This window comes from Aegilops tauschii, chromosome 7, assembly GCF_002575655.3.
Source record: "Aegilops tauschii subsp. strangulata cultivar AL8/78 chromosome 7, Aet v6.0, whole genome shotgun sequence".
In the NCBI taxonomy this organism is placed as follows: Eukaryota; Viridiplantae; Streptophyta; class Magnoliopsida; order Poales; family Poaceae; genus Aegilops; species Aegilops tauschii.
The window spans coordinates 202,135,321-202,152,996 of record NC_053041.3 but is presented as its reverse complement, the minus strand read 5'-3'; the positions used below and the strand labels follow the sequence as shown (position 1 = coordinate 202,152,996).

Below are 17,676 nucleotides of genomic sequence, written 5' to 3'. Positions count from 1 at the left end.
TCGGACAGAAGATCCGGAGGGGGAAAGTTGCGAGTTTGATATGTTAGGGACGTGTGGTGAACGAACGAGCTGCGTATCCGGATTCGTCTCGTCGTTCTGAGCAACTTTCATGTAGAAAGTATTTTCATCCGAGTTACGGATTATTTTATATGATTTTCTAAAGATTTAATCATTTTCTGAATTTTAATTAATTATTTAATTTTATTCGAAATTGGAATTATGACATCAGCATGGTGTCATGCTGACGTCAATGGTCAACAGGGGTTGACTGGTCAACCTGACCAGTGGGTCCCACTGGTTAGTGACACATATTAATTAAACATATTAATTAACCTAATCAGGATTAATTAGGGGTGGGCCCCACTGTTATTGACTGATTAATTAATTAACTAATAGTTTAATTAGTTTAGTTATTTGAATAGTTTAATTAATCAAAATTAATTAAGTTAATTAATTCTTTAATTAATTAATTATTTTTAATCTATTTATTTATTATTTATTTATATTTTTTAATATAAAACCGTTCTGTGGGGTGGGGCCCCTGTGTCATATGCCCGGGGGGCCTAACGGGCGCACGGGTAAGCGGGCGCTCGGGCGCTGGGCGGAGCCGGGCGTCGGCGCTCGACTGAGCGAGCGCCCAAATCGACAGGCAGGGGGGCGCCAGCCACGGGCGTGGCGAGGCCGCCGGCGCCCACGACGCCGGCTAAGGGAGGCGGCGGAGGGCGGCGCCACGGGAGGGAGGAGAGGGCGGAGACGAGGCGCGCCGAGGCACGGGGCCATGGGGCGCCGGCCGGAGCGGGACGCGCGAGCTGGGCGCCGCGGGGTTGGCCGGTTGCGGCCGTCCGCGAGCAACGGCGGGCGACGGAGCTGAGCACGGGGGCGAGAGGCCGGGCGCGCATGGGAGAGAGGAGAGGGGGGAAGGTCACTGGGGCGGTAGGGGTTAGGCAGCGGGGGTCGAGGAGGAGACGAGGAGGAGGACGGTGAGGCGGCGACGAGGTCCGGCGACGGCGTGGCAGCTCCGGGGCGACGACGGTAGTCCTCGAGCGCGGGCGTGCTCGCCGAGGCCGCGAGGTAGAGATGGGGACGGGGTGCGGCGACGGATGACGACGAGGTCGAGGCGGCGAGGGGCATCCGGCGAGGTCGCCGGCAGGACGCGCGAGGCCGGGGGTGGGTAGGAGGCGCACGGGGTGGGGCGGCACCGAGCAGTGGCGGCGGGGGCGAGTGCCCCGATCCCGATCTGGATCGGGGGGAGGAGAGGAGCATGGGGATCGGGGGGAGTGGCAGGTGTTGCGGGTGGGGCTAGGGTTCGGTGGGGAGTGGGGGTTAAGGGAGCGAGGGGGCCGGATGGGCCAGTGGGCTGGTCGGCTGGGCCGTTTGGCCCAGTTGGCCAGGGGTTTTTCCCCTTTTAATCATTTTGTTTGTTTTTCTTTTCTTAATTTTCCTGCTACGGGTTTATATTATTTTAGTTTTATAAAACCTAAAAGTTGCACCTAAATTAGTATTACTAATTATACCTCGGTCACAAAAGGTTTAACCCCTAAATAAAATAGTTTAGTATTTTATAAAATACAAAAGGCATTTATTTAGTTGTTTTTAGCTACTGCTTAAGTCATTTTAAAGCATTCAAACATTTTATAAAAGTGTGGTTTTTTCACCATAATTACCTATGCAATATTTGGTTCACTCCGAACATTTTTGTTTCAATGTTTGAAAACTTTTGTTGTTTGCCATATTTTGAATTGATTTTTGAATCGGTTTTGTACTAACGAAGGATTAGAAACAGTAACGGAGGTGGCGTGGCATCATTAGCAGAGTTTTACTGTAACGTGATTATCCAGGCGTCACACGGGGTTTGCAGTGGGAGGAGCAGATACTGAGGAAGACCGATGATTTGATGTGGCTAGTGAGCGGACGGCCGAGAGACAGACACTGGCAATGTGGCCCCATCCTTTGCAATTTCTGCATCTAATTTTACATTTGCAGGCCGGCCTTTCATGGCCCAACAGAAAGCACCTTATGTAGAAGGCCTTTGACTGGGCCTGAGCAGACTCTGGGCCAGCTCCATTAGCGGCTGGATTTCTACTAGTTTGAATAGGCAAAATTCCCGCGTCATTATTGCCATCAATTGGGAATTGAAGTCTGTCAAAGATAGCGGTGGGAACCATTGATCGAGCTATGTCTGATCTTTGGTTTGGAAGACGAGCGCTGGTTTGATTCAAGAATCTTGGGGCTCTGACAGCATTAGCATATGATGACGGATTATTTGAACGAGTGACAATCATCCAGCCTTCCTCTTGATCAGGATATGACAGAGGACGAAGCTTTGGCTCCCTTGGACCCCAGAGCAGAAAACCCAAATTGAATTCCGAAATCAAGATGTTGCCCCCATTGTAGATAGCAAAACGAACATTAATGGACGAAATAGAAAACTTGAACAGAGATGCACCTAGTTTCTGAACTTTGAAGAGGGAAGCTCACCCTCCGAAGCAAGAAAGAAGAATTGTACCTACGGACTCTTCCATGAGACGGATCTTTGATCTTGTGAATTCAGCTACCAGGAAGAATTCGTGTTGTCCACTTTCTGCAGTGAAATTGATCGGGAGCTTCAAGGAGCGCCAGATACGATCTTCAAAGGCATGACCTCTGTCAAAACGAAGATCTGCGAGAGACATGGCCGCCACCGTTGGCATGACAGATGGCGTGGAGGGCGGTGTCCACCGTGCCCAGGCAGACAAACGGCGAGGCTAACCAACTACGGCGGTGGCCGCCGTGGCCGGGGTGGCCAGCGGCGAGGCGGGCGGGGCTAGACCTAAGCGTGGCGGGGGGTCAAGGAGGGCTAGACCTAAGCATGTGAGTGGTTGTATTCTGTAAGACTGTAACTATTTGCCAAATATCTATACAAATAAATTAAGGTCAAAACTCATACTCCCGCCGTTCCACGATGTAGTGTATATATAGTTTTTTTGAAAAGTCAAACTTTATTAAGCTTGACCAAGTTTGTAGAGAAAAACATAGACATATAGAATACCAAATACATTTCATTAGATACATCACAATGTATACTTTCATATTGTATACATTCTGGTGTTGCAGATATAAATAGTTTTCTTCACAAATTTGGTCAAAGGTTGCAAAGTTTGAATTTAAAAAAATCTATATGCACTATATTATAAAACGGAGGGAATATTTAGATACGCACTCATAACACACGTAGTAGTATGCTTATAATAGAAAAGTGCTAACTGTTGAATGTTCCCTCCGGGAGGTCCTAGCGAATGCCACCATATCCTGGATCCGTATCATGCGGATGGCGATTTTTTTAGATCGCTGGCATTTTTGTGTGCTACATGGTAACTTTCTTTTGACCATGACAATTCTTATAAATTTTCCATGACAGCTTAGTTGAAATTGCATGATAATTTGAGCGTTCACTGGGAAATCGCTCCCAGGGAACGTTCCCTAGATATTGGCGTTTTTATAATAATACTATTACAGATTTTTTTTTAGGCGAACCGAAGATAACTCGGATGGTTAGATATTCTTGTGGTGAAATCAACCCACCAAGAGTTAAGGTCTAGACTGGGCACTGGTGCTTGCATTTTTCTGAATTTATTTTAGATTTTTCGGTGATATTCGTTTAGTGGGAGTAGATGCTTCCATAGACTACGAGAAGCGGGTGCTCATAGGGGTAGGTTGTGCGTGCGTTGTCTTCACAGGATGAGTGTATGTGCGTGTATGTGGGCATCTGTATTTGTACTGCGTTAAAAAAATTAAGAAAAAAAAGGTATGTGACATTGACATATCTCTCTTCTTAATGAATTGGCGGCCCTACTTCTTTTAGCCCACGGCACACCTCTCGACGCGGCGCTTTTCGGACCTGGATTGGGCCCAGAGCTAATGGCCGCTGAAGCAAGACCACATTTCCGAAATCTTCTGTTCTCATCAAAAAATAAAAAACTGAAATATTCTCCTGTCCTCTCTCTCCCCTCTCCGACGATGCTGCTGATGAGGTCCGCCGCCGCCCCCTGTTCCTTCACCTCCATGCTCCTCCGCCGCCTCACCTCCTCCTCCTCCGCTTCATACGCCATCCGCCGTCAGGCCACCCTGGCCCTCTCTTCTCTATCCTCCTCGTCCTCCTCGTCTGCTAGATTCACCACCTGGTCCCCTCCCCCTCTTTCCGGCAGCACCCGGACCGGGGGATTCTCGGCCTGGGCGTCGGCGCCGGGACCGGCGGGACCCACCGGCTCCACCATCACGCAGTCTATGGAGACCAAGGTATTTCTTGGCACCCCGTTGGCGCCTCTTGCTTCTAATCTTGTTTCTCAACGAGTGGAGCCGATGTCTCCAAGATGTAAATCCTCTGGTTGCTTACATGTTCCTTTTTCCTTGGCAGATCAAGGAGCAGCTGGAGGCGGACACTGTCACCGTCTTCGACGCCTCAGGGGATGGCCGCCACGTCTGGTAACAAAATTGACCCTGACATCGGTTCTATGATTGAAGAACGCTTGCTGTTTCGTGGGCGTAATTTAGGTCCGAGCTATCCTTGGAGAACACACACTCCATGGTCTAGACTTGTAATTGTGCTCAAGCACAAGCAGTAGATGGAATTAATCTGTGGTCTCTTGATCACCTCTTGGTTGCGAGTGACATTTGCGTATGGAGCATCGGTATTATGGTGATATAGTCGGGATACTATGTGTGGAGTTATATGAATACGTAAGGGACTAGCTCATTCATTTTTTAGATTCAGTTACTTCATTAGACTAGGAAGGATGCATAAAATGGATGTAACGCACTAATGCAGCAATTATAATAAGTTAATGTTCTTAAAACCCTTTAGATACATGATGTAAACTTTTGAGGAACCCGACTGAGTTATCGGGGACAGTGGTAGTGCCAGAGCGAGGGTCTGAATCTGCTCTGTTAGCGACAGTGGTAGTGCCAGAGCCAGGGTCTCGGACGTGGCAGCAAGGCGAAGGGCTAGCGCCATAGCGGGGCGTCAACTGTGGCACAAGCTACCTATTAGCAATGACAACTGCAGTGATGCTAGCAGTTGTGTTGTTAGCAACGATGGATATAATGTTTTTTTGCTATAAAAGAGTTAGTTACTGGTACAGTCCATGATCCGGACATGTTAAGTAGTGGAGGACTTGTGCAGACTTAAGACACCCTATTATAAACGGACATATTAAGTAGTGGAGGACTTGTCCAAAATCCTAAATAAGAATAAAATAAATAAACGGACTGTGCCGTGCCGTACCGGCCCGCGTGCTCAGCCTTCAGGCCCAGGCATGGCCCCTGGCGTGCCTTGCAAGCCGTGCCGTGCACGCGTGCTACCGGCTGGCCCAGCTATCCTGGCCAGCTTTGCACCATATTGAGCAATTATGTAAAGAAAAGAGCCCACAAGCTTTGGCATAGTATTTTTCATGCCAATGACAATCTGAGAAGAAAGCTAACTGCCAGTGTATTCGATGAGCAATGAAGCTATCACAGGAGAGGTCAGGGACTCAGGGGGTGCAATTCCTGCAAGGCAGCTTATAGATATTGGAGGGCTATGTTGATCAATTCAAAAAGATATGAGTTAATTTTGTGTTAACGTGATATGGACAGTTCATTGAGCATCATCGCATTCATGGTTTATTGCAGTGGGAGAGGCAACAGCATTCAGCATAATGACATGCTACCTGTTCCCGTTGAAAAAATTGATGTGCACAAAATTGATGTTCAATGAGTTTGGTATTTGAACGCAACGTAAATTTTAGACGGTGAAACTAAATTCCAAGGAAGTGGTCATTATCAGAAATATTAACTGAACAGTAATTAGGTTAGATTGATCAAATATCATGTATGCACCCTTAAGTGAATTAGTGTGGCAGACATCACTTAGATACATATTACAACCATCTCTCTACTATTTCATGAATCATGGATTGTGGAAATTCTAGAAATTGAACACTGAAAAGAGATAAAAATGGCAACACAACTTAATTGCCATGATTGACATCAGAAGTTATGAACCTTCGTATTCTGCATCAAACCTTCTCTTATGAATCCGTTAAAATGGTTATCAGGCATTTTCCATACCCATGTGTAGGCATTTTTACCATTTTCAGCTAGTCCAGTAATGTTGAAGATTGTCTTCAACTGCATATGGATCCCTCTTTTTCTCAACATGAACTTAGTAATTCTACAATTACGGAAAGCCGGGATAGTCTGCTGCTAGCACCAACAGTTTTCTGTTCATGAGTTGACAAAAATAATATTATAACTAGATCTGTAGGGTGCTTATGTTTAAAATATACTATATTTGAGGCAACATTGTTTGGCATTCTTTCATTAACTGATGCTTGATTGGTCCTACTATTTTCCTTTGGTTATATTTCTGAAACTAGACTTGTCCCTTTTCTTGGCCTCAGCATAGACGTGGTTTCGAAGGCGTTCGAGGGGAAATCCGCTGTGAACAGGCAGAGAATGGTTTACAAGGTTATATGGGAGGAGCTTCAAAGCACCGTGCATGCTGTGGACCAAATGACCACCAAGACTCCAGGTGAGGCGGCTGGCAACTAGTAATCGAGATCTGCATGGCAAAAATTAAATTTGGAACGCTGATAAACTGTTGTACACCAAGACCGGGCCACTGCCAGGACCGACATGAAGACATTCTTTTGTAGGATACACTTTTCATGTACACGTCAACTGACGGGTCAATAATATGGGGTGTGATTGGCATTACTTCCGTAAGAAATAGTATATTTTTGGCTATAATTAGCATTTTGTTTTTTATATGGCAGCTACTTGTCCAGAGGATTCAAGAGTTAGAATCTCGGGTTCGATCTTTATATGCTTTTCATGTGACTGATCCACCTGAGGTGTATCGTTGCTGGCTTTATGCAATCATCAGGCGAAAATAGGAATAGAGGTTGAGGGAGAATGGCAAATAGATGTAGAAAATTGATTGAAACGACCAAACTGAGATAATTGCAGTGTACCTGGTGGCATTCCCCTAGATACCATGTCTCGGCAATAAGGTAAATTACGAATCTATGTAAAATTATAGTTCGACATTTTATTTTCAAGCAACCAGCAAAGCTCTGCTTTTTCATTGAGCAAGCAAGGAAATTGAAAACGGACAACTTTGCTTAAGTTATGCACCAGGACGTGCGAGGGTTATCTTGGAAGCTTAGTACCAAACTGATTTAAACGGAGACTTTGGAGCTTCTGCAAATCTTCTGGTGCATGAGCGAGTGTTGCGTGGTGCGTTTTCTCTGTTGAAAATTGTTGAGTGTGAACAGATAAAAGACAAGCAACACCAGAAAACAACATTCGTCTCACGATATAGCTATATAGATACCGACAATCCAAGACTTTGTACACACATCAGCAAACAAGTCGACATCGGCACATTACAGTTACCGGGCGACCATCCTTCCTCGACCGGAAGTTCCTAAGCAAACATTTTTTTGGACTTAGTAAGTACACACCGAAGCGCACAGGGAAGCGAAACAACTACGCTACCACGTTCATGTTGTCATCATGTGCTTCATTTGCAGCTTCAACTTTTGGAATAACCTCCACATTCCCCATCTGCACATCTGAAACTGAATCACCGTGGGTGCCAGCAGGCGCAGCTGGTAAGGGAGCAGCCGGCTTGTCAGATGGCCCTCCTTGATCTGGGTTGCGAACCACGGTCACCTCGGCAGTGTTCACATCCATCATCTTGTGCGCCTTTTGGGGTTTCTGCTCAACTGGGCTAACATTCTGAGCATCCGCAGAGGCCGCCGCTCTAGATGCGTGCAAGATCTGGAGCCTGAAATCAGTTTCTGGTCGACGGCATACCTTCCTCAGAGGAACAATCTCCTGTCACGTCAAAAGAAATGTAAAATCTAATTAATTTGTCTGAAACATGATACTTGTCACTCTGCTTTCCGTTTTATTTGACTACATATAGTAAGATAATTAGCCTAGAACAAAAACCATAGTATCTTGCACTAATCTTCCCCATCATTTCTTCCTTGAACATGCAGGTTGGAAATGAAATCACAAGGAAATTCCAAAGTAGGTTTTGTTGCCTACAGAAACTGGGGTGAGTTTTAATGGGTCGACAAAGGACCATGGCGAGCTACCCACTATTCATGTCCAGGCACGTTATGAAGAAGAAAACCATGGCCAACTACATATAAGTCAGAGGGCTGGAGGTCTGATTTTTGCCAGCTCGGGTTGTACATGTCATCAAATCTTTGTGGAATCGAGGGTGAAGTCCAAAATCAAATTCTATGTGTAGGCAAATAGCCATGGAATCAGAATCGCAACTCCAGGACCCCTAGCCCCACATCTGACATCCAAAATGGTGTAACACTGGAACCAGAGTAAATGCCTGAACGCTCAACAGAGTTAGACAGAAGGAGAATTACCTCAGAGTGATCATGATCATAACGAACAAGAAACCTGCAGCGGCACCCTCTTACATCATGCCTGCGCCTTTGAGCATCAAGAACACGAGCGTCAAAATAGAGGGCCTGCTCTTTGCCTTCCTGTTCAATTCAGCACAGAAATATCTATTCATGTGAGAAATCAACTCGGATAAACGGTAACACTACATTACAAGACAACTAAATCAAATCAAAATAGACTCGCCCTTTGTTCAACTTCACTTCACAATGTTACTTACCCACTGACCAAAATTCCTTACTCAGACCCTCAACAATACTCCAATTTTGAGTACAAATTGTACAATACTGTCTTGAACTAGCAGTAAACTCATGCACATTTAATCTCAACGCTCTAATTTATCGTTCCAGGTGTTTGTCCAACTACCAACACAACGATTTTTTAGGCAGCCTTTATTTGATGGAAGTTGATTTATCCATTTTATAAATGACCAGAGATAGGTTACAGCCTCCATTTTGCAAGAGAAGCTTTCAGGGCTCACTTCAATAATAAAGTAATAAGAATATTCATTGGATAAATTCACACCCAATTTAGATTAAAAATCAGTTCTTGTACTCAGAAGTATGACTAGTAATAAAATGCAGCGATTTTACAGTCCTTTTGCCATTCACACCTCAACTAATAAAATGTAAAATCAATGCTGCCAGTTGGACCAAGTGACATCACAATGAAATTCTATTATGAAATATGATTACCAAGAATATGGAAAGCCACAGGAAACAGATGTTGTACTTAAATGTCCTATTCATTGCAACTACAGCGCTGCATATATCATATAAAATACATGCAGCACTGGAACTTATAATTCTTAAAGATTAAAGTAAAGGCATTTAATAAGCATATATACACTGTCAATCACAACACTTGAAAACGCACAGACTGGAATTACAACTTTATAGTCTACACAAACAAGAAATAGAGCCTATGAATTGCAGAACCTTGAGTGTCAACAAGGTTGAAATATATAATCAATTACTCTTAAAAAGGACCAAACAAGTGACTTGGCTTAATAAGCAACAGTAATCTGTTTGCCATGTGCACCGCAGTCAAAACAGAAACTTTGGAAGACCCAAGACTTTTGGCAGGTGAAACCCGACCGACATACCCATCACTCTATCAGAGGCCAACAAGTAACAGAAATAAAATAATCACGGAATAATAAGTTAACAAGCAGAATTTCCAAGTGCTAAGTCAGGTGAACAGAAGTCCTGTAAGATGATGACTACCTGAAAACAAAGAATGAGATCCCCAGGAAGCACAGCAACACATTCTGCAGATTCACATGGAAGAGAACGCAGCCTCACACATTTACGAACATTAATCCATTCATCCTCCTCAGGCCCAAATCCAGAAAATCGAACTTTTACTTCCTGAAATACAAAAAAATTAATAAGTGCAAGCACAGTTGGCATAACGCACAGGTAGTAAACCCACTGTGGAGAATGATTAAACACTAGAGGAATGTGGGCATTATATAATTGTCGAAAAATGAGCGAGTCTGGTTTTCAACCCTCAACTGTGAAAAACACAAATCACCCCTAAGACTGGTTTTGACAGTAATCTTTGCCGCGTTGGCAACCAAATCCTCGATCTTCGTGAATCTTAAGTACCAGCTTGACAAGCCACGTCAAGTCGTCAACAGTTTGTTTCTCTCTTCTCAAACCATACTCAAGTCGGCTCACAAGCTCCGCAGCAACTGAGACACATGTATCACTTAGAACTCAACAGCTTGTGCAACACCACACTAACCCTTGGGTGCCCGTCATACATGTTTGCCTTCCGCGCTTGCTACATACACTACACCTACAGTGGTTCACATCGCACTTCAACCACACACAGTTCCCACAAGGTGATGTACAGACTAATTTGGATGCAAAGTTATTTCCATACTATGGTTGTGCTTCTTCCTATGGTGTGTGGAGTCAACTAAAAGTCTAATTGTCTAAAACAATACTACTGCTGCTGCTGCTGTGATTCTCCATTAAGCAAATACTAGAAGGAAATACTAGAATTATGGCAAATCATCAAGCTTGGGCAAATACATCAAGAAACAAAGCTTTGGCAGCTAGTACAGTGGTGGTGGATGACTAGTAGTTACCACAGAGTTGGATGAATCAGTTAGTTAATTTGGAAATTGACCCAGCATGGAAGCCTATGCTTTGCAGTTCGCATGCGTATGAGTCTGGGTCTTCTCTTGGGACAAGATTCTGGAGTAGGTGTGCTTGTTTCTCGAGGCCACACCCTGCAGCATAGTACAGGAGGGCTCTTTGGCTCAGAGATGCCCCTGCTTTTTGCTGGCTGTGTGGAAGAGAAGCAGCCAGGGTTTGATTGTGAATGGACCTTGCAGGGACAATGATAAAGTCCTGTGGAGCTGTCATCACGGTCACATCATTGATGCTCGGATCATGACATCACGATCAAGGCAAGCAATGCGCAATTGGATGGCGCACACTGTGTCGCGTGTAAGGATGTTATATTGCATGTTTGCACCATATTAAATCTCCAATATTTTCCCTATGCTGACTATAGATCACGGGATTGATATAATGGGTGAGCGGGGGTCCATGGTGGCAATGCAGCTGAATTTGCTTGCTACATGACCAAACTGACATGAAAACTGCCACTGTAGTCTGATACGCTTCAGTTCCTACAGTTCAAGGGTGTAAATAGAATTGTGGTTCAGCATTTAAAATTGCTTCTCATGATAACTGAAGGGGGTGCATTAACTTGTTCGACGTCTACACTGCTATGTACTCCCTCCGTTCCTAAATATAAGTCTTTTTAGAGATTTCAGTGTGGACTACATACGGATGTATATAGACATAGTTTAGAGTGTAGATTCACTCATTTTGCTGCGTATGTAATGCATATTGCAATCTCTAAAAAGACTTATATTTAGGAACAGAGGGAGTAATCTTGAAAAGAAACATTCAATCTATGTATTTTGTTTTACATGTAAAAACACAGAAATGGTGAAAAGTAAATGTTATACCATCTAGTATCAGCTTCCCATATAAGCCTAAAGTAGGAAATACACAAGGTTCTTGGAATTGTGTTAACTGATCAGTACTTTATTAGTACCATCTTGTAAAAGTGTAGAGAAGGATGGGGTGATACTGCACCAACTCACAGGACTTCTACAACAGAAAGTTAGATAAGACAGGTCTTCAAAATGTTTGAACACCAACACTGTTCCAGCTATAAGTGTTGGGGCAATCTAGATCACAAACCCATCCAACTCTAGATAGATGAGAACCAGAATCATCTCTAGTTTTAGTGCTGGCGAGGTGCTTGAATAAAGAATGGCAGAAATGAATTTAGTAAAACAATCATATTTAACAAAAAGTTTTATGGTCATTACCGGGTCCCCTGTTTCAAAGAGCCTGTGGGACAGAAAGGCAGCAACATCGTACCTGTAACAACAAAGATTGGTCATGCATATAAAACTAAAAGGTTTATGAAAGTAAACTGGATCAACTTTTAACACACACAAAAACCAACCCAAACACACAAAAATAAATCAACATATACGCAAAAACAGACCACATGTGACATCAAAAGATACAGAAGAGGAAAGGGTGAAATATGTATATTTGCATACCATGCACCATCTCTAGCTGACTTTGCTTCAAACTCGGCCTGGCCACCATCCGAAGGACTCTTTCCTGATTGGCAACGACAATATCAATAACCCATAATCAACATGATACATGGTTCATGGCTGGTCAGTTAAAAAATTAAAATCTTCTAAATGATAAACACTGAAATCCTTATAGCAGCCAGCGCCCAAATAAGCCCTAGACATTCAGAGGCACCCCTACACCCAACATAAGCAGCACAGCCATCATGCATAAATTCTGCACCACCAAAAAAATAGTACCAATATAACACCAACATTTTATCATCCTAACCAGCAGCGGAATTGCATGATATGGAAATGAACAGCACAAGTAAATATCGAATTATGGGCGTTCAAGCAGCCACCTGAGTGGGATCCGGGGTAGGACGAGGAAGACCCCTGAGCCCTGAAGGAGGCCGGGTGGTGTTCCTCGGCCCCCGTGGGCAGCATCTTCCCCTGCGGCGGCGGCGCGCCCCTGGGGGTCCTGGCCCGCTGCGAGTACCTCCGGTTCTGGAACCAGTTCCAGACCTGCGCCGACCCACAAAATCCAACATAGATCGGAATAAGACGGACCCGTCTCGTATCCCCAGGGAGGGAAATAGGGGGGGAATAAATTCGAGTGGGGAAAACCTAGTACGTACCTGCTTGTACTGGACGGGGATCTTGCCGGCGCGGGCGGCGGAGGCGGTGAACTTCTCGGCGAGGCCCTGGATGACGTTGCGCTGCGGGATGGCGTTGTTGAGGTGGCGGAGGTGCTCCTCCATCTCCGCCACCTCCGCGTGCGTGAACCGGAACGCGGGGCCCCCGCTGCTTGGCGGCCGCCCCATCCTCCCCCTCCGGCGCTGCTGCGAGTCGCGCGGTGAGGAGGCTCGACGGATAGATCGTCGGAGTAGGGAGACTGGAGAGGGGGGAGGGAGGAGATGCGTTGCCGGTTCAGACAGGCAGCCGCTGATCCGCCACGGGATCTCGCCTCTGTGTCTCCTGAGGCTGTACCGTGTGCCGCTGCCTGTGTTGCCTGCCTTTTCCGCGGGATCCGAGCTGCGTTGCCTAGCCAAACTCCACGACGGCACGACCGAACATCCGTTTTGTGCCGAGTCTGTATGTTTGGATCGGGTAAGAGCATCGTCGGACTTTACAAATCCGGCCCCTCAAACGCTAACGAATACGAACCGGACGCATTCATGGACAGTGATAGGTCACATCTTAAATTAGTCATTTTACATCCGCCTTTCTCATATTTCATCCTTAAATCCATACAAAGCATGCAGAAGAAATCCTACGTACTACATCTATGTACTACCTTAACTACTCTTCGTCGTCGGAGATGTCCACGACGATGGTGGCGGGCACCAGCTGGACGGGCGGGTAGGAGGGCTCTGGTTCATCCTCCTCCTGCTCGACCTCATCCATGTAGACGAGCATCTCCACCTCCTCCGTGGCTTGTTGTGCCTCCATCTCCTGCCGGCGACGGCGTCTGGCCTCCGCAGCCGACTCCGACCGGAGGGAATCGAGGATGGCCTGTTGCTCCTCCTGTAGATCCCCGTCGCCAACGTCCCCCACATCCTCCTCCTCCGGCTCATCCTCCTCCTCCTCAAAGTCCTCTTCCTCGTCCTCCTCCTCCTCCTCCAACTCCTTCTCCGGATCCACTACATCCTGAGGTAGCCCCGCGACGATCCGGGCTTCGCGCCTAGCCCGGATCTGCTCAAGGAGCCCGAGCCGTCGCTCCGGTGTCAGAAATGGCTCGCTCCTCATCCAAAGGCCTGGGGGCATGGCTATTAGGCGGACGGGTGGAGTGGAAAGTGGCGGCGGCGGCGGACAGGAGGAGGAAAATGTGAATGGATGGTAGGGTTTCGGTGTCGTTGGTCGACTTAAATAGCCAAGCTAGGCACTACGCGGCCCGCCGGAGTTGTGCCACACGGCGCCACCGGTTTGACGGAGGAGATGAGCTTCGCACCGCCAGGTTTCAGGGCATTCCCGGTTGGACCCCTTCGTCAGTTCGATGTGGCGGGTGTGCCCGGGCGCGCCCGAGCGCCCCCATATCTGCCCCATATTTGGGCTGGATATGAGGGATGCCGGTCAGCCTGGACGTTTGAGGCATGTTTGAGGCGTTCGTCTAGGTCAAAAAAGTGACCGATCAGTAATTGGGCGGCCCGCTCAGACGTTTAAGGAGAGTTTGAGACGCCCGACTGTATATTCTCTAAAGGGACAGCGTCTAGCCACTTTTTATGTTTGTGTTAGTCACGTTTTGTGTTTGTGTTGGCGGTGCGTCTAATTGGCCGACCAAATGTACACTATTTTTCAATGCATACGTCTTACTAAAATAAACATGCATATAGTTCACAACCAAAAAAACCATATAATGCTAAAATAATAAATAGTTTACAACCGAATAAAAATCACAAAATTTACAATCAAATTTAATTGCCGCAAATACATTGAAAGAAAATGAACCGATACATGTACTAGTTACCAAGGTGAGTCCATATGTACTCAACCAAATCATTTTGAAGTTGAATGTGATTTCGCCAATCATGCATTTTATGATGAAATTGGATGAATTGTAGAAACATTGCCGGTTCTTGGTGCTCAGGCACAACATTTTACATGCCCATTGTACGGCCCCTACCAATCAAATAGACAATTCTTTCACTTTCAGTGTGTACAATATATGCTACCAAGCATTTCTGGAAAGCCTCTATCTGCATTGATCGCCAACAATGAGGTTGTATCTGTGGCATTTGGCTCTCTCAAGTACTCAGGGCCAAACACTGTCTTGCAGAACCTATACATTGATGTGAAACATGTAGACTCACTCATGCATACATACTCATCCACAAGATCACTGGAAATTTCGTATGCAAGCATACGAATGGTCGCTGTGCATTTCTGGTAAGAGGAGAAGCTAACCTTTTCAAGGGCATCCTCCTTACACTCAAAGTAATCATCATATGCTCCCACTCCCTCTTGAATACAGTTGAACACAAGTCTCGTCATCCGGAAGCGACGCCGGAAAAAATGGGGTTTGAAGAGCAGGGACGTGCATTGAAAGTAATTGGCGAAAAGTAGGCAATGGCCAGTCTCTCTGTTGCGATTCAACCTGGAGCATGACGCGAGATTGATCCCCTGAACCTCAGTCGCTGCCTAAAAATGTGGTAACTGATGACCAATGCCGCAGCCACAAGCTCCTCATCGTCCGATGAACAAATGCAGTTGTTGAAAAATTACTCGTCCCCACTATCCATGGTACCCTGCGAGCAAAGTGTCGAACACCTTGCGGTCGTGGTGGAGATGCAGCCAGTGAAGATCACCCCGACCTCCCCGTATAGGCAGCAGTACCGTCGAAGAGGAAATAAGGGCGGCAGGCGGCCTTGGAGCAGCGAGGTAGATGGTATTGGAGGCGACAGGCGGTGCCAGCGGTCGTGGATTCTCTAGCACTGAGGGCGGCAAGAAGAGGACACAAACACTGACAAGAACTCCTCGAAGCGGCGGGGCGGGTGGGGGAGTGTGTGGATGCAGGGGCGGCAGGCCTGGGCGGCAACGGAGCGGCTGAGCGGCGGTGGCTATCGCGGTGAGGGCGGGAGGGTGTAGGGCATGAGGGGGAAGGAGGGAACGTGTACGGGTCACCGACGGGCGGGCCGGGGGGCAAGGAGAGCGCGCGCGCATCTGCTTCATCTCTGCGTCGACGCAAACCTACCCAAATTTGGGTCAGGAATGGGTCACGGGCGGGCAAAAAATGGGCACCCGTCCGTTTGGGTCGCTGCTTTGGGCTGCTATTTCTGCCCGTTTCGACCCAAACGGACATGCACAGACCAAATAGAGCCGTGTGTTGGAGTTGGCTTTACTTGCTTGTAACACACGTCTATGGGTCATGACCAACACAAAACCTGGCTAAGTGGGCCCCCATTGAACATGTTTGGCATGGTCCAGAGTAGCCCGTTTATCCAAGACATATCCATCCAACCTGTGTGAATACCCCTAAAAAAACTTGTGTGAGTTCTCTGAGAGAAACTTATTGAGCAAAAAAAATCAAGAAGGAAAGATTGTTTTAGGTGATTCCAAGCTTCTTTCTCGGATCACAAAGACCTAGGTCCTTCCTTTCCTAGTGTTCGTCTCTCTTCGCTTCAAATCTATCATTTGTGTGTGTGCGCATGCGCGTGTGTCTCTCTCTGTGTGTGTGTGTGTGAGAGAGAGAGAGAGAGATCTTACGAGCTCTTGAGAGTGCTTGATTGAACATCTTTTGAGGAGTTTTACCAAGTGACTTTACTTTGCTTGTTACTCTTGGAGTATGTGTACGCCTCCTGAACAGTGATGAGTCATTTGATATCCTTCAACCGTCATTGTGAAGGAATTAAGAGTGTGTCCACGGTCTAGGGATCACCGTCTTGGTGGAAGAGATACCTCGAGTGAGACTTGGCCTTTGTGGTCCATAAGCTATGGTGGAAATAGGTGGGCATGCCCTAAGTGGGCTCTTTGTGGTCGACATTGTTGGTACCTTTGTGGTTCGAACCTTCATCAACGAGGAGTAGGATAGCACAAACTATCTGAACCTCAGTAAAACATCATCGAGCCTCCCATTGTTTGCATTGCCTTATTGTATTCTTTACTTTCATGCATTGTCTTGATTCTACTCATTATGTTTTCATAGACTTGCTAGTTAGTATCCTTAAGCAATCTTGTGTGTAGCCTAAAAACCACCAACCTAAAATTTTGAGTAGACAAAATCATTACAAGACCAACAACTCACACTATGGATCTAGAACAAAAGAATGGGCGAAAGCCAACATGAACTGCAAAAGGGTAAGATATCAACAAACTTCCGCTCGAATTTTGTTGTTCTGGGCAAGGATGAGTGCCAATGCACGTGAATGGATGGATCGCCATTAGAAGTTTTTCTCAGTTGTGTACGCATTAACAATTTAGAGAGAGAGATGAGGTCTTGAATTTTGTGGCCACCGAGGAATGTTGTCTTGAGGATGAAAGGCGAGGCATGCTCGTAGTTGAGAAAAACAAGGGGGGAGAAATGACTCGATTCATGAAAAATGAAGAGACTGGGCAAATAATTTCTAACTATGGGATGTCCACTTGGAATTTCAATGTGCTTGAGAATCATCAATTGATTCTAGGTGGCACTAAAACAACCGGGATACAAGAATTCGATTCCAACTCTCTAATTCCAGTGCCAATTTTCCACATGCACCTTTTATTTTCGTTGAAAAACTACATTAGCTTATGACGTCTGAATGTAAACACACATGAGTTTCATACTCACAGTCCTAAAAAACCGTTGGGAAATGTAGCATGCAATTTCAAAAAAAAAAATCTACGCTCACGTAAGATCTATCTAGGAGATGCATAGCAACGAGAGGGGGATAGTGTGTCTACGTACCCTCGTAGACCGAAAGCAGAAGCGTTTGACAACGCGGTTGATGTAGTCGAACTTTTTCTAGCTTCGACCGATCAAGCACCGAACGTACGGCACCTCCGAGTTCTGCACACGTTCAGCGCAATGACGTCCCTCGCCTTCTTGATCCAGCAAGGTATCGAGGAAGTAGATGAGTTTGTTCAGCGCGACGGCGTGGTGACGGTGATGGTGAAGTGATCTGCGCAGG

At 46.1% G+C, this 17,676-nt stretch overlaps 2 protein-coding genes across 5 annotated transcripts; one reads left to right on the top strand and one right to left on the bottom strand.

The window, feature by feature from the left end:
* The first annotated feature begins 3,923 nt into the window (after positions 1–3,923).
* On the top strand, positions 3,924–6,839 carry LOC109743289 (protein BOLA4, chloroplastic/mitochondrial). The gene is made up of 3 exons (XM_020302368.4): positions 3,924–4,275; positions 4,394–4,461; positions 6,417–6,839. The coding sequence occupies exons 1-3, from the start codon at positions 3,997–3,999 to the stop codon at positions 6,565–6,567; spliced, it is 498 nt and encodes a 165-aa protein (XP_020157957.1). The 5' UTR covers positions 3,924–3,996; the 3' UTR covers positions 6,568–6,839.
* Positions 6,840–7,312: 473 nt separating this feature from the next.
* Positions 7,313–13,132, bottom strand: LOC109743285 (protein SAWADEE HOMEODOMAIN HOMOLOG 2). 4 transcript variants are annotated; one of them, XM_020302364.3, is made up of 8 exons: positions 12,709–13,132; positions 12,433–12,595; positions 12,050–12,113; positions 11,810–11,861; positions 9,675–9,818; positions 8,412–8,531; positions 7,482–7,857; positions 7,313–7,444 (listed from the first exon to the last, which is right to left on the bottom strand). In XM_020302364.3, exons 1-7 carry the CDS (start codon positions 12,892–12,894, stop codon positions 7,507–7,509), a joined length of 1,080 nt encoding a protein of 359 aa, XP_020157953.1. In that variant the 5' UTR covers positions 12,895–13,132; the 3' UTR covers positions 7,313–7,444; positions 7,482–7,506. The 4 variants fall into 4 exon arrangements, with proteins under 4 accessions (XP_020157953.1, XP_073362000.1, XP_020157952.1 ...); XM_073505899.1 differs by having other exon boundaries at positions 7,482–7,854; XM_020302363.3 differs by having other exon boundaries at positions 7,313–7,857.
* Between the last annotated feature and the right edge of the window lie 4,544 nt (positions 13,133–17,676).